Source organism: Saimiri boliviensis, chromosome 7 (genome assembly GCF_048565385.1).
Source record: "Saimiri boliviensis isolate mSaiBol1 chromosome 7, mSaiBol1.pri, whole genome shotgun sequence".
Taxonomy (NCBI): Eukaryota; Metazoa; Chordata; class Mammalia; order Primates; family Cebidae; genus Saimiri; species Saimiri boliviensis.
The window spans coordinates 70,313,977-70,329,256 of NC_133455.1; the positions used below are offsets into that span (position 1 = coordinate 70,313,977).

At 51.0% G+C, this 15,280-nt stretch overlaps 1 protein-coding gene across 1 annotated transcript; it reads left to right on the plus strand.

Moving 5' to 3' along the window:
* Positions 1 to 2,683: 2,683 nt before the first annotated feature.
* GDF11 (growth differentiation factor 11) lies at positions 2,684 to 15,212 on the plus strand. The gene is made up of 3 exons (XM_010350012.3): positions 2,684 to 3,229; positions 8,778 to 9,175; positions 9,693 to 15,212. Exons 1-3 carry the CDS (start codon positions 2,782 to 2,784, stop codon positions 10,071 to 10,073), a joined length of 1,227 nt encoding a protein of 408 aa, XP_010348314.2. The 5' UTR covers positions 2,684 to 2,781; the 3' UTR covers positions 10,074 to 15,212.
* The last annotated feature ends 68 nt before the right edge of the window (positions 15,213 to 15,280 follow it).

A 15,280-nucleotide genomic window follows, 5' to 3' on the forward strand; every position in this document is an offset into this window, starting at 1 on the left:
CCCTGCCCAACCTCCTCTCCTCATATCTGGATCCCCAGTGTCTTTCCTTATTCTACTCCAGTTCTTCAACTCAACTCTGTCCTCGTGTCTGGAGCTCCTGATGCCTATGCCAAGCCAACTTTAGAATATTTTATTGGGCTTTAATTCCAGGAAGGAAACCAATGCCCCTCCCTTCTGAGATGCCCAATAACGAAGTTCAACCTGATCCCGTCAAACATTTTCTTCTTCTTCTTCTTCTTTTTTTTTTTTGAGGCGGAGTTTGGCTCTTGTTACCCAGGCTGGAGTGCAACGGCGCGATCTCGGCTCACCGCAACCTCCGCCTCCTGGGTTCAGGCAATTCTCCTGCCTCAGCCTCCTGAGTAGCTGGGATTACAGGCATGTGCCACCATGCCCAGCTCATTTTTTGGATTTTTAGTAGAAACGGGGTTTCACCATGTTGACCAGGATGGTCTCGATCTCTTGACCTCGTGATCCACCTGCCTCGGCCTCCCAAAGTACTGGGATTACAGGCTTGAGCCACCGCACCTGGCCTTTTTTTTTTTTTTTTGAGATGGAGTGTTGCTCAATTGCCCAGGCTGGAGTGCAGTGGTGTGATCTTGGCTCACTGCAGCCTCTGCCTCCCGGGTTCAAGCAATTCTGCCTCAGCCTCCAGAGTAGCTGCGATTACAAGCATGCACCGCCACTCCTGGCTCATTTTTGCATTTTCAGTAGAGACAGGATTTAACCATGTTGGCCAGCCTGGTTTTGAACTCCTGACCTCACGTGATCTGCCTTTCTTGGCCTACCAGAGTGCTGGGTTTATGGGCCTGAGCCACGTCCCTGGGCCCAAACATTTTCTTTTTTTTCTTTTTTTTTTTTTTTTTGAGACAGAGTTTCGCTCTTGTTACCCAGGCCGGAGTGCAATGGCGCAATCTCGGCTCACCGCAACCTTCGCCTCCTGGGTTCAGGCGATTCTCCTGCCTCAGCCTCCTGGGTAGCTGGGATTACACGCACGCACCACCATGCCCAGCTAATTTTTTTGTATTTTTTTTTAGTAGAGACGGGGTTTCACCATGTTGACCAGGATGGTCTCGATCTCTTGACCTCGTGATCCACCCACCTTGGCCTCCCAAAGTGCTGAGATTACAGGTGTGAGCCACCGCGCCCGGCCCCCCAAATGTTTTCAATTTGCCTGTTGCTCCAGGGCTTTCAGATCCAGAAATAAGCCTGGAAAACCTGAAGTCAGAAGTTAGGCACCTTCGAGACATTTTTTAAAATCTTGGTACTCTTCTATTCTGCCCTGTGGCTGTGACCAGGTTCACACCTGAAGACTAGTGGTGGTCCCACATCTGCGTTTCATCTCGTGCTTCTGAGCGCAGACTCCTCTCCCATCCTCAACCCTGCTCCAGCCCCTTCTCAGACTTCTAAGACCCTGCAGATCCAAAAACATAGCTAGAAATCCAGAGATCCAGATATTTCTCCAAGTATAGCAGCCTCTAGCCAGCTCCTCCCACCCCTTCCCCAGTGGCCTCGAGCTCCTGCCTTTTCCACCCGGCTGACTCCCTTAGCCCCGTTAAGCCCCAATTTCAAGCTCACAGTCTTCCCAGCTCTATGTCTTCCCCTGTTTCAGTTCTTCCCATCACCTCTCCACCTTCTTAGGTCATTCCTGGCCTCTTCATCTCTTAGTCCCCTTAATCCTTCTGATGAGCCTAGCCTGATGCTTCCTTCCATGGCTTCTTTGAGCATCTTTGAGCTACCTCTGGTAGCTAGAGCTCCTCTAGGCTCAAGTTCTCCACCTCTGTCCCCTGGGCTCTCTGTGCTCCCACCAAGGCTGACTCTGGTGGCTCCTTCTCTCAGGAGTTTCTGCTTTTCAGACCCCCTACCAATCCCCTGCACCTGCCTCCTCAGGGGCTCTCTTGGTATCTCCCTGTCTATGCCCCTTCTCCTCTCCTGTCCAGATATCTCCCCGCCCCCCCGCCTTTCCCAGGGCACTGTTCTGTCCTATCAGTTCCTGCTCTTGTTCCCATCTCCATAAGCCGTTATCTCTTGTGATCTGGCTCGGTAGACCCCTGTCTCCCACTGTCTAGTGGGACTCTCCTCCTAACCGTTTTTGTCTCCACTCTAACTCTCCCACTAGCTGTCCCAGTCTTCCTCTTCCTTGGTTCTGTGTCTCCCACAGACACACTGTTTCCCTCCCTAGCTAGGTCTCTCTCCTCTGCAGTCTTCCTCATAACTCTTCTTTTCCTCCTTTGTCTCTCCCTCTCTCTCCTCCTCTTCCTGTCTCTTCCCCCTTTATCTCTCTGATTCTCCTTGGTCTCTCTGGCCCTGACTTTCCCTCTATATCCGCCCCCCACCCCGCCCCTCATATCTCTCTCTTCATCTCTCTTTGGCCCTTGCGCTCTCTCTCTCTCTCTGTCTCGCTCTCTCTGTCTCTCTCTCTGTGTCTCTCTCTCTGTCTCTCTCTCTCTCCCCCCCTCCTCTGCTCTCTCCGGCTCCCTCTCTCGCCTCGGATGACAGCGCTACCTCTTTTGTTGGCTCCGCAGCCAATCGCGGCCGCTGACGACACGGGGGCCGGGGCTATAAAGGGCCTGGCCCGGGCTCGGGCCCCCCCAGCCGCCCGCCCCGGCCGCCCGCCCGCCCCGCCCGCGCGCCCGCCGCCCCCGGCCCCCCGGGTCCCCCCTCGGCCGGGCAGCCCCCAATCCCGCGCCGCCCGGACCCCCTCCTCCTCCCTCCCTCCTCCCCCCGCCCCCTCCCCGCGGGACTCCGGCGTCCCCGCCCCCCAGTCCTCCCCTCCCCTCCAGCATGGTGCTCGCGGCCCCGCTGCTGCTGGGCTTCCTGCTCCTCGCCCTGGAGCTGCGGCCCCGGGGGGAGGCGGCCGAGGGCCCCGCGGCGGCGGCGGCGGCGGCGGCGGCGGCGGCGGCGGCGGCGGGGGTCGTGGGGGAGCGCTCCAGCCGGCCAGCCCCGTCCGTGGCGCCCGAGCCGGACGGCTGCCCCGTGTGCGTGTGGCGGCAGCACAGCCGGGAGCTGCGCCTGGAGAGCATCAAGTCGCAGATCCTGAGCAAACTGCGGCTCAAGGAGGCGCCCAACATCAGCCGCGAGGTGGTGAAGCAGCTGCTGCCCAAGGCGCCGCCGCTGCAGCAGATCCTGGACCTGCACGACTTCCAGGGCGACGCGCTGCAGCCCGAGGACTTCCTGGAGGAGGACGAGTACCACGCCACTACCGAGACCGTCATTAGCATGGCCCAGGAAAGTAAGTGGGCTGCAGGGTGCAAGCAGTGGGGTGCTGGCTCTGGCCCCCGCGAAGGGCGCCTTCTGCTTCTAAGCGGGGCACTCCCTGCTGCCCCGGCCCGGAAGCTTTTTCTGCGAAAACTTGACGAATTAGGGAGCGGGGGCTACTCCATGGAAGTTTTTCGAGCAGTGGAGATGGGCTGCAAAGTTGTATGCACGCCCAGTTCCCGAAGGTTGGGGCGGGGGGTAAATGGGGCGGGTTTCGAGATACTGCCTTCTACCCCAGTCTGCGAAAAAGACCCTTGGAGTCTAGGGAAGCTGGGGCCGGGCAGCCAGTCTGTCCCGAAGAGCCGTGATGGGGAGGCTGGAGAACAGAATCCGGAGGCTTCGGGAACCCCGCAACCCCAGCTATGCTCTCTGCCTCCCAATGGTCCTAGCGCTAACTCTCCACTCCGTGCTCTGCCTGCATCGTGCCCATCGGGTGCAGAGAACTGTGTGCTCTGCTCTCTTCCTCTCCTAGGAATAGGGTCCCAGAACCCTTTACACCTCCTGGAAGCCCAGCTGGCACCCTTTTCATCTCGAGCCTTGTCTCACACCGGGTATCTCAAGGGGCGAGAAAAACTGTGCCTTCTTGATTCTGACCGAGCTCAGAGAACTCAACTCCATTGCACTGGGGCTAAGGACACTCATTGGCTACTCAAACCTTAGTGTTCCATCCCTTATTCGCCCACTTGTTCTGGACTTGAGCGATAGGCAGACCTAGGACTACCTATCTATAGGTAGGACTAGATAGGTAGCCCTACGTCTTCCTATCTCTCGAGTCCTATCTAGTCCTACCACAGCTGGACTTGAGAGATAGGAAGACCTAGGAAAAAAGATAAAGAAATAGATGCGGGAGCGGGAACCCAGGCATCGGAGTCCCTGACCAAAAGGAAGATGAACATATAATAGACCGTGAGCTGCTTTGAAATTTTATGGTCTGGAAAATCCAAAGGAATACTACACCCCACCACCTTTCCAGCTTTCCCTAGAGTCAGGTGACTCCTTCTTCTCCCCCACCCCACTGAGGTCTCTCCCCTCCGCCCAACTCCAGGGAACCAGGCCTCTCTTATTCCCTAGTGGTTTGGCAAGGTTCCCCCCACCACCACCACCCAGCCCCCTGCAACACACACACAGTTTGGTTTTATGGCTGTGAACAGAAGACGGGGGAGACTGGTTTATTGGCAGATGGGTCATAAAAAGCTGGGGACTGAGGGGCGTCCCAGTGGCCAACCCCCATGGGAGAGGCACAGGAACCCAGGTGTGCATCTGGGAGGCTGAGTGCCTCACACTGCCACTGGTATTTCTGCAGACCTCAATTCCGCAGGACTTGGTCAAGGCTGTTAAACCAGGAAACTAACTGGGTGTCGCGGTGGGAGGCATGGGCATCTGGTCTTGGGTTCCTCAGTTTCCCTTCTATTCTTAAGGCTTCTGCTTATGGAAGCTAGGGTCAGTCTCAGATCGACTGAGGGCAGAGGGAGGGAGTGGCGTTTCTAGGAAACAGAGTTACAGAGGAATTCAGATCAAGAGTTTACTGGAAGATGAAGGTTACAGAGGGGAAAGATACTCTAGTCTATATGGTGTAGTATGTGTGAAGATTTCCAGGATGGGTGATGGGGCTGTGGATTTCCCTTTGCCCCTAAATATCCTTAGCATCCCTTAACCAACAGGCCTGAGCTCACCAGAGTTAGCTCTGGTAATAGCAATACAGGGACGTGAAGGGACCCTGCCTACATGAGTTGGGCTGTGCAGGTGAGGCCTGGCTGGGTGGGAAGGGGACACCAGCTGGTGGAATCCCATCCTAACTTCCACTCCCGTGCCACCCAGGACTGGTACAATTAGGGAACTGGGTCTCCGGCCAGGTATTGTGCGTCCCCTTTAAGAGCCTAGCTGAGCTCTTAAGAGAGGGAGGGGGAGTGGAGGGGAGGGGAGGGAGAGAGGGGAAAAGGAAAAAGAGACTTTTATAGTCTAATCCCCAGGGACCCGCTTTAATAAGAGACTTGTGCTCTGCTAATCGGGGGAGGTGTTTGTCAGCAGAGATGGCCTCCGTTCCCTTCCCCCTCCCTCCCCTCCCCCAGCCCTCCACCCTGGACCCCAGCCCCCACCTCCCCTAGGCTGCTCTGCCTGCCCTAGTTCCCTCTACCCTCTCAGGCTCTCCCACCGAGCCTTCATCCTGGGAACCCAGCCCCCTGCCCTTCTGGGAACCAAGCCCAGCCCCTGAGTTTCTCTCTCCTCCCCATACCAAGAGGCCCCTGCCCTCTCAGCCCAACCTCCTGCCCTTAGGCCTTCCAGCCAGGGTTGGGAGTGTGTGTGTTGGGGGGTTAAGGTGGGGGGAAGGGGAGGAGGTGGTGTGCAGGGAGGGGGTTGGGCATTTGCTGAAAATAGTGCAATGACCTCTCTCTCCCACCAGCGCCGCCTACTAAACCTGACCTGCTGCCTGCCACCAGCCAGATCAATTCAACACAGATGTGGCCCCTTTTCCTCCCCATCAGAGCTCGGCATATGTGTGTTGGGGACTCGCTAAAGCCCCATTTCCCTCTGTGGCTCTCTACCTGCTTCTCCTTTGTTCCTCCGTCTGCACCCTTTCTATTCTTTCTCTCCTTTACCCCACTAGGTTTAGCTTCCTCCCACCTTTAGCTTTCTAACCAGCACCCACTCCTTTCTACCCCTGCCCATTGCACCAGGATTCTACAACTCCCAAACTTATTCTCCCCTTGCCATGATCATCCCCTGGGTCTTTCCACTCTATCCTCTATTTCTCTGCCTATCTCTACCAACCTGCCTTCAACTCTAACAGTCTCTTCTCTGTTACCTCCCTCACCATCTCCAGTCTCCTGGCTGGCTCTTCTCCTTGCTCTTTTCTTTCTCCCTATGTCCTGCCCCCTTGTAGCACTGACTGTCCCCATGTCTACTGGGGGACAAGTATATAGAACCAAAGACTTAGCTGTAGCCCTCATCTTCAAACCCTGGGTCAGCTTAGGTAGGGGGAGGGTTATGTTTAGAGCTTAGTAGAGAATGCGAAAATAGTAGTAGCTTCTCAATAAATGTTGGTTTGTTCATTTTCTATTTTCACATTCTCTAGTTAATGCTCAGCACTCATGTGAAGCAAGAATTATTACTATCAGGCCGGGCGCGGTGGCTCAAGCCTGTAATCCCAGCACTTTGGGAGGCCGAGGCGGGTGGATCACGAGGTCGAGAGATCGAGACCATCCTGGTCAATATGGTGAAACACCATCTCTACTAAAAATACAAAACATGAGCTGGGCATGGTGGCGCGTGCCTATAATCCCAGCTACTCAGGAAGCTGAGGCAGGAGAATTGCCTGAACCCAGGAGGCGGAGGTTGTGATGAGCCGAGATCGCGCCACTGCACTCCAGCCTGGGTAACAAGAGCGAAACTCCGTCTCAAAAAAAAAAAAAAAAAAAAAAAAGAATTATTACTATCTGTATCACACTGCGAAGTTTGGTAAGGTTAGGTAGTGGTTAATAAGGAATCAAGCAGTGAATAAACCCACTTCAATTATAGCCAAAGAACAGAATTCAGATGCCAGGAAGAACTTTCAGGCACTTGCCTGTATAATTTTTTTTTTTTTTTTTTTTGAGACAGAGTTTCACTCTTGTTACCCAGGCTGGAGTGCAATGGCGTGATCTCGGCTCACCGCAACCTCCGCCTCCTGGGTTCAGGCAATTCTCCTGCCTCAGCCTCCTGAGTAGCTGGGATTACAGGCACGCGCCACCATGCCCAGCTAATTTTTTTTGTATTTTTAGTAGAGACGGGGTTTCACCATGTTGACCAGGATGGTCTCCATCTCTTGACCTCGTGATCCACCCGCCTCGGCCTCCCAAAGTGCTGGGATTACAGGCTTGAGCCACCACGCCCAGCTGCCTGTATAATTTAAGATTGGGAGTTTAGGGAGTTCATTCAACATGTATTTATTGTCTGGTACTATGTGAGGCACTAAAGCTACAATGGTGAGCAAAACAGACACCGTATCAACAACACAGCGTGTACTCTCATGGAGCTCAGTACCTAATGGCAAGAAAATAGACACATTCCTATGGTGAAATTAGTAGAGTATGCTATTTGGGATGTTGCCTGTCACTCCCCATGTCAAAAGTTGCTTCCCTACCCCAGCTACTTCCAATCTCTGAATTTTCCCTCCCCAAACGCTACTCCATTGCACTATCACTGAAGCTCCAGCCAGTTGAATAACTGGGAGGACTACTACAGCCCTGGGACCTCAGAGAATAATCAAGAAAAAAAAAAAGCTATAGAGGCTTTGGGTATCATATCCTGGGTATATTAAGTTTATTAAGCACTTTCCTCATCTCACTTGGAAGGTCCTCTTTCTCCCAGGGTTGGGGTGGGGAAGAGCTGACAGGACATCTTAAGTCTGTCCTGATTTTGCACAACTCCTAAGACATGGAGAGGATACTTAAAGGCCTAGACTTCCTGACCCTGCTTATATGGCTCTGGAAGCTCATTCCTGATTCTTCCTATCCAGAATGAGAATAGACATATTCTGTCCAGTGGAGGCATGTTGTGGGGCACTCCCAACTGACACTGGAAAGGTAGTGAAGAGAAGCTGGAATGGAAGCAGAGGCAGATTATTTATTGAGAATCATCCATAGACCCAAGAAGGATCCATTTATGGTCCAGGGCAAGGGGAAATGGGTCAAAATGTAAAGTTGGGATGCTAAAACTTTGTAAAGACCTACTAGCACTAGACTGAGAAACCAAAGGAAGCTCAGGGGCGAAAAAGGCATTATGGTTGATCTGGTGTGTTTCATATTATTTCTAGTGCTTTGGGCAAATAGTTGGCAACACCTTGGAGGTAATTATTCCTTTCCTCAAAAGCTGGGACAGTCATGGTGATGATGAAACAGCAGCTGAAGGAACTTCTCAGGAGAGGCAATGGGGAGATAGGTGTACAGGAAGTGCTTGGATGTTCTGCTGGGTGTTATTCCTAATGAGAGTGAGGCAAGAAGCCTAGATCTGAATTCTGGTTTACTTAATGGGATACATTTAGCCCATGCTCCCTATCTGGACCCTGGGTTATCCCCTCTCTGAGGCTGTTTTCTGGGGTGGTGGGGGAGGGATGTGCCAGGCTCTACCTGCCCATCAGATAAATCAGAGCAGATAGGGGACAAGGTTACCTAACGGCAGCAGGTGTGAAGCTATAAAGAGCTTCAAAAATTCAGAAAATGTTGGAGCCTTACATGCCAGATAAAGTTGGAGAACAGTAAGGATGGTGGTAGAGGAATAATTTTGCAGGTTATCTGGTAGATGGAAACCTATATATTAGGGCAAGTGGATTAGGCAATGAACACAGATCAGTAGAGCTTGACAGGGCCATCATCCTATAGAGGAAGCACTGTTTTAGGTACCAGAGACATGGTATAAGATAGGCATGAGAGAAGGGTAAAGAATTGGAAAAGTCAGGCTGAGAAGTCCAAATTGCCAGTGCCCCAGGACTACTGATCCCCTACACAAACACCCTGTGCTGACGCTGTGCCCTTCTCTCTTATCAGCGGACCCAGCAGTACAGACAGATGGCAGCCCTCTCTGCTGCCATTTTCACTTCAGCCCCAAGGTGATGTTCACAAAGGTACTGAAGGCCCAGCTGTGGGTGTACCTACGGCCTGTACCCCGCCCAGCCACAGTCTACCTGCAGATCTTGCGTCTAAAACCCCTAACTGGGGAAGGGACCGCAGGGGGAGGGGGCGGAGGCCGGCGTCACATCCGTATCCGCTCACTGAAGATAGAGCTGCACTCACGCTCAGGCCATTGGCAGAGCATCGACTTCAAGCAAGTGCTACACAGCTGGTTCCGCCAGCCACAGAGCAACTGGGGCATCGAGATCAACGCCTTTGATCCCAGTGGCACAGACCTGGCTGTCACCTCCCTGGGGCCGGGAGCTGAGGGGCTGGTGAGCAGGGGGCCTGAGGTGGTGGATATATGTAACCTGGCCCTGAGGAGATGGGGGTATGTTCGAAAAGTAGACAAGGAATGTGAAAGAGGCTGGGGACTAGCATTACTTCTCTGGAGTCAGGAGCTGATTCTAGAGGAGGAGCTGAGGAGTGGGGTGGCAACTACTACTTTTCAAGGATCCAAACCAGACAACAGCTGAAAATTGGATTTGAAGGTGAAGGTGTCAGTTAATGGAAGGGCTCTAAGAATACAAAACCTGGCTGTTGAGGTGTTGGATCAAGGGGCTGATGGGGGTCAGGTTGCCAGAAGAGGAAGAATTAGAGATGGTGAATTGAAGCAGAGCTAGCTAGCTGGCAAGAAAGGTAGGCAGAAGACAAATTCTGGGGTTGGGAGCTATGGAAAAGCTGAGAAGTCAGCAGTCTCTATTCCGATGCCACTGGCAGGTGGGAAAGGAACAGGGAAGAGGAACTGTTCAGGGCCATATCACATTTCTTTCCCCTCTCCCTGACCCTCAGCATCCTTTCATGGAGCTTCGAGTCCTAGAGAACACAAAACGTTCCCGACGGAACCTGGGTCTGGACTGTGACGAGCACTCAAGCGAGTCCCGCTGCTGCCGATATCCCCTCACAGTGGACTTTGAGGCTTTTGGCTGGGACTGGATCATCGCACCTAAGCGCTACAAAGCCAACTACTGCTCCGGCCAGTGCGAGTACATGTTCATGCAAAAATATCCACATACCCACTTGGTACAACAGGCCAATCCAAGAGGCTCTGCTGGGCCCTGTTGTACCCCCACCAAGATGTCCCCAATCAACATGCTCTACTTCAATGACAAGCAGCAGATTATCTACGGCAAGATCCCTGGAATGGTGGTGGATCGCTGTGGCTGCTCTTAAGGTGGGGGATAAAGGATGCCTCCCCACAGACCCTACCCCAAGACCCCAGCCCTGTCCCCATCCCCCTCAAGCCCTAGAGTTCCCTCCACTCTTCCCGTGAACATCACACCTTGTTCCCTGACCAAGCAGTGTGCAATACAACAGAGGGAGGCAGGTGGGAATTGAGGGGTGAGGGGTTTGGGGGAAAGGGGAAGGAGGGGCATAGTCAGGGTGGGGAGTGTTTGAAGTTTGCAAATGAGAAAGTTTGACCAGAAGACAGAGAGATGTAGAGACAGAGGGATAGAGACAGAGGAACAAAAAGAGCAGCAGTGAGAAGGCAAAGAGAGAGAGACAGAAGAGACAGACTAGGCAGAGACAAAACACGAGAAAGAGACTGAAATGGAGTAATAAATGAAAGCCCCACACCGAGCCTCCTTTCTTCCACTGGCAAGGTGAGGGGCTTGGTATAGTTTGGGGAGATTCCCTGACTACTCAGTAGGAGAAGAAATCAAAAATCCATTCTTTCTTCCTTCTTTCCCTCCAACAGTGGCCAGAGGAAGGGAAGCAAGGGCAGGGGCAAAAGGATTTTGGAATTTTTATTTATTTATTTATTGTGACTTTTTTTTTTTTTTTTTTTTTTTTTGGTATTTGGCTTTACTGGAATAGGAGGGCCCCTGCCCACTGTGCCCCATTTATCCCTTATTCCCCAAACCTTGCACTCCCCAACACCTGCCCACTTAAGCACTTGTATAAAGCCTCCAGGGTTGGGAATGGGAGTAAAGGGCAAGAGGGCTGACACATGCAAGTTTCTAACCCATAATCACCCTAAGTCAAACCTTTTCTGAGCCAAATGAGTTGAACTGAAGCCAGTTGTCATGGAAATAGTAAGAGGTTAGGGTTTAAGAGCTGGGGATGCGGGATGGAAGAGAGAACCCTCAACATCCAGGATCTATATAATGAGAGCTACTTTAAACCCTTAGGCCTACCCTCATGCTACTGAGTTATTTAGCCAGAGGGTACAGACTGCTTATGCCCAAATTCCCTCAGCCAAGAGAGAGAACCAAAGAGCCTCTGGAATGGCCCTGCTCCCAGCCTCTATCTTCAGGTCAGTAAGAAAGAGTATAGAAACCCCGGAGTCCCCTGGGTATGGGAAGCGTTAGGAGGGGTCAAGAAAGGAGCAGTAAGGAGGCTGAAGGTTACAGGGCATTTGAATCCAAATCACTGCTCTGGGCTAGGGAATAGAGCCAGCAGACCAAGGTGGGAGGGATTCTGGAAGGGGGACATTTTAGTCCCCTAACCCCAAAGCTCAGGGTGGAAGGGGGGAGAACAAGGAAGCAGAGTGTATAATTATTTTTTCCTTTTATTTTTGGAATCTAACAGTACCTGGCAGCAGGGAGGAGAAAGTAGAGTGGGGAAAAGCATCTGACAAGGCCAGTTAGAACAGAGGATGGGACAGATGGGAGACTCTTGGGTTTGGAAGGCTAGGAAGCAGGCAGAGACTGGTTGCCATTTCAAGTCACTAGCTAGGCCCAATCATTCCTCTCACAATCCTGACCCATTCTCCTCTGGACTCACTGTGCCTCAGTTTCTTCCCCTCAATGGAATGAGAAATAGCAGCACCCGCCACAGCCAAGAGATGAATTCTGAGCACTTACCACGGGCACTTTATGGACATAAAATACCTCTCGCTGTGGGACAGATAACCAGGGCACCAGAGTAGTGGTGAAGAGATGTGAGGCTTAAGAGGAGTCACAGGCTTCAGAGTACAAGTTCCCCTCCGCCTCCCAGCTGGACAGTGCCTAGAAGCCAAGGAGTTGAGAATCTCCTGATCCACACCCTATCCTTTCTTCAACACCAGGCCTCTTGGCTCCAGGCAAGAGCTTAGAGGATGTCAGGAGAGGTGGGGTAAGAACCTTCAGCAAAACTGTCACTCTCAGTAGAGCCAGCAGTTACGGGTCTGATAAAAACAGTACTGAACTAAAGTAAAGCCCAAGCTGGTGAGCAAACCTGGATGGCTCATTCTTCCCAAGAGCATGACTCTCCCCCTTGGCCAGTTGGTGGAAGGGGCAAAGGTATGTCACCACCCTTGAGAAGATGATGTTGGTGAGCTTTAACATCTTATTCCTATTATGGTGAGAAAGTGAAACAAGGTGTTTCAGTAGAGGAATGGGCAGGGGCTGTTAGGCTTTTCAGCTTGCCTTCTCCCATGTAGCAGCTATGATAACCCCAAGCCTCTCTGGCTGTTCTTCATACTTCTGCCCAAATTCTGGAGAACAAGACACACCCGGCCATCACCACCACTCACATTTTCTTGGTGGAAGGAAAGGAACAGAGAAGAGCAGATGATATCTCCCTCCAAGGTCAAATGCCTTGTGATCTTGGCACAGAGTAGCAGTTGGGCAGTAAGCATCAGGTATCTTCCCTCTACAGATTCTAGAGAACTGGGGCATTAAATATGAGGGACACTTAGAATACTGCCCCTTTAATACCACCAAATAAAGACCTTTGTGTGTGTGTCGGGGGGGTCTTACCCTTATGAACATAAATCTATGAGCTAAAGTCTCATTCCCCTGTTCCTCCCTACCCCCAAAGAGGCATGGAGTCTAGGGGCTTGGGGGGCACAGCTCAGCAACCCAGTGGGAGTTAGTACCCCCTCCCACCTTATGATATGTGTGGACCTGGCCAGTGCCCCTCTGAACATATAATTGTTAGTGTAATTATCATTTACTTTGTGTATTTGTTACATTGTGTGTGTGACAGCCTTTGTTAAGGGTGTCTGAGTAGTATGAAGCTGACGGGCATTGGAATGCCGGGAAAGAACTTCTTCAACTGAAATCAAGGCTTCCTGGAGGGAACCACTGCAAAAAGGCCATCAGGCAGTTTTCAAGTTATGTGACAGAGGGCAAAGATGGCCATAGGGTGCTCTGAGTTTTGGGATGGTCACATGACACAATCCAGCACTTGAACCTGAAAAAAAAAATAAAAGTGGTCAAAGAGTTTAGAATTCAGTGCTGAGCTCTTCCTAATCATGTGCCACATCTACACCTTGGAGACGAGAAGGTGAAGAGGATCTGAGATAGGAAACCTTGTATTCAATGACTAAGAAGATAGGGTCCTGGGGCAAGACAGAAAACAAGGGCATGGTGATATGAGGTTTGGGACATGCAGGCCAAGGAAGGATGGGCAGAGGACAGGAAAGGTGGGGCACTTAGGACAACCCCTCTGAAAAGCTTGAGCCAAAACAGTCCCAAAGTTTACAAAAACCCTCTTGCAGCCTCCACAGAATGGAAGATCTAAAGGTTCTCTTAAGATGACCCAGCTAGTGTCTGTCCTATTCTCTTACAGTATCTGTTCCTAGGTTTCCTCAACAAAGTTTGACCAAAATCTGTACGCAACACAGGCATCCAACTTGCCTCGTTACACAAGAGTGGCTAAAACAGCATCTCCAATATTCTTTCAGTTCACTGTGAAAATTTTTTCCATGTACCTAGAGCATAATTCCCAGGGCATATGAATTGGGAATGGCAAAAGAATATTGCCTGACTCACATTTCTAAAAAATAAGGAAAGCAGGGCCCACTGGTGTGCTCCTGTAGTTCCAGCTACTCAGGAGGCTGTGGCAAGAGGACCGCTTGAGACCAGAGGGTCGAGGCTGTAGTATGCTATGATTGGGCCTGTAAATTGCCACTGTATTCCCAGTTGAGCAACATAGTAAGACCTTGTCTGTAAAAAATATGTAATAAAAATAAGAAAAGCTCCTATGACATCAACCTGATCCAGAGCTGGAGACAGGGCTACTGAGGATTCAACGTACTGCTATGCTTTCCCTGTCCTGTCAGTTCTATCGGAACATTGACCCCACCCGAGACCAAATACAAAACCGAGGCTGGAACTGGTTTAGTAGCAGAAGTGTTATGTATTCTGTCTTCCCAAGGGAACTACAACCATACCTACCTCTAGCTTTCAGCCTGAGCTGAAAATGGGTTTTTCTTTTCCTACTGCTCATTTGTTTCCTGTGTTGAAAGAACACCCAAAAAAGAATACTCAAGATGATTTTTTACAAGTCTTTATCCTAAAACATCCTCCAACAAAGTACATGAGAAGTTATCTTATACTCTGCCCTTGCCCATATTTTAAATGGCAGGGGCCCCAAGCTAACAATCTGCAGGCAGTGGCATTTATAGCTTCTGGTCTGTAGTGGGGTAGAAGCAGAAAGTCAAATGTTCCAGGCAACAATGTCAGCTTTCCTGCAGGTGAGCTGGGGTTGAGGGAGCAAATGGGACTCTGCCTTTTCTTTTTCTCCAAATACAACTGCATAATTGGTGTATGCGCATACAACATGTTCAAACTACGACACTCACACCCCCTACCCAAGCCAAAACCTGCTCAGGGAAAGAAACATGTATTTCCACTGTACCCTGATCACCTAGTAAGATTCAGAACTAATACTTATTGAATTAACCATTTAATATGCAATTATGCATACTGAATGCATATGCAAATTATGGTAAACTGTAGTGTGAATACATGATATGAGAATATCACTTAATTCACATAACAACCTTCACAATGGGGCTCCTTTTGGCATAGTCTATAAAGAGAATGATTATCTGCCCAGGGTCTCAGAGCTAGTGTGGTAGAATAAGAAATTAAACCTAAATAATTGCTAAACAATTTAAATATTACACTCTTTTTTTTTTTTTTTTGAGACAGAGTTTCACTCTTGTGCCCAGGCTGGAGTGCAATGGCGCGATCTTGGCTCACGGCAACCTCTGCCCCCCAGGTTCAAGCGATTCTCCTGCCTCAGCCTCCTGAGTAGCCAGGATTACTGGCATGCACCACCACGCCTGGCTAATTTTGTATTTTTAGTAGAGACGGGGTTTCTCCATTTGGTCAGGCTGGTCTCCACTCCCAACCTCAAGTGATCCACCTGCCTCAGCCTCCCAATGTGTTGGGATTACAGGCGTCAGCTACTGGGCCGAGCTAAACAATATTACATTCTTTTTTTTTTTTTGAGACAGAGTTTCACTCTTGTTACCCAGGCTGGAGTGCAATGGCGCGATCTCGGCTCACCGCAACCTCCGCCTCCTGGGTTCAGGCAATTCTCCTGCCTCAGTCTCCTGAGTAGCTGGGATTACAGGCACGCGCCACCACGCCCAGCTAATTTTTTGTATTTTTAGTAGAGACGGGGTTTCACCATGTTGACCAGGATGGTTTCGATTTCTTGAC

What these genes read in the sequence shown, in the direction of transcription:
- GDF11 (XM_010350012.3), top strand. Translation starts at nt 2,782, where the DNA reads ATGGTGCTCGCGGCCCCGCTGCTGCTGGGCTTCCTGCTCCTCGCCCTG. An exon ending in CATTAGCATGGCCCAGGAAA is followed by an intron (nt 3,230 to 8,777) that starts GTAAGTGGGCTG and finishes CTCTCTTATCAG; the next exon opens with CGGACCCAGCAGTACAGACA. An exon ending in GGCCGGGAGCTGAGGGGCTG is followed by an intron (nt 9,176 to 9,692) that starts GTGAGCAGGGGG and finishes CCTGACCCTCAG; the next exon opens with CATCCTTTCATGGAGCTTCG.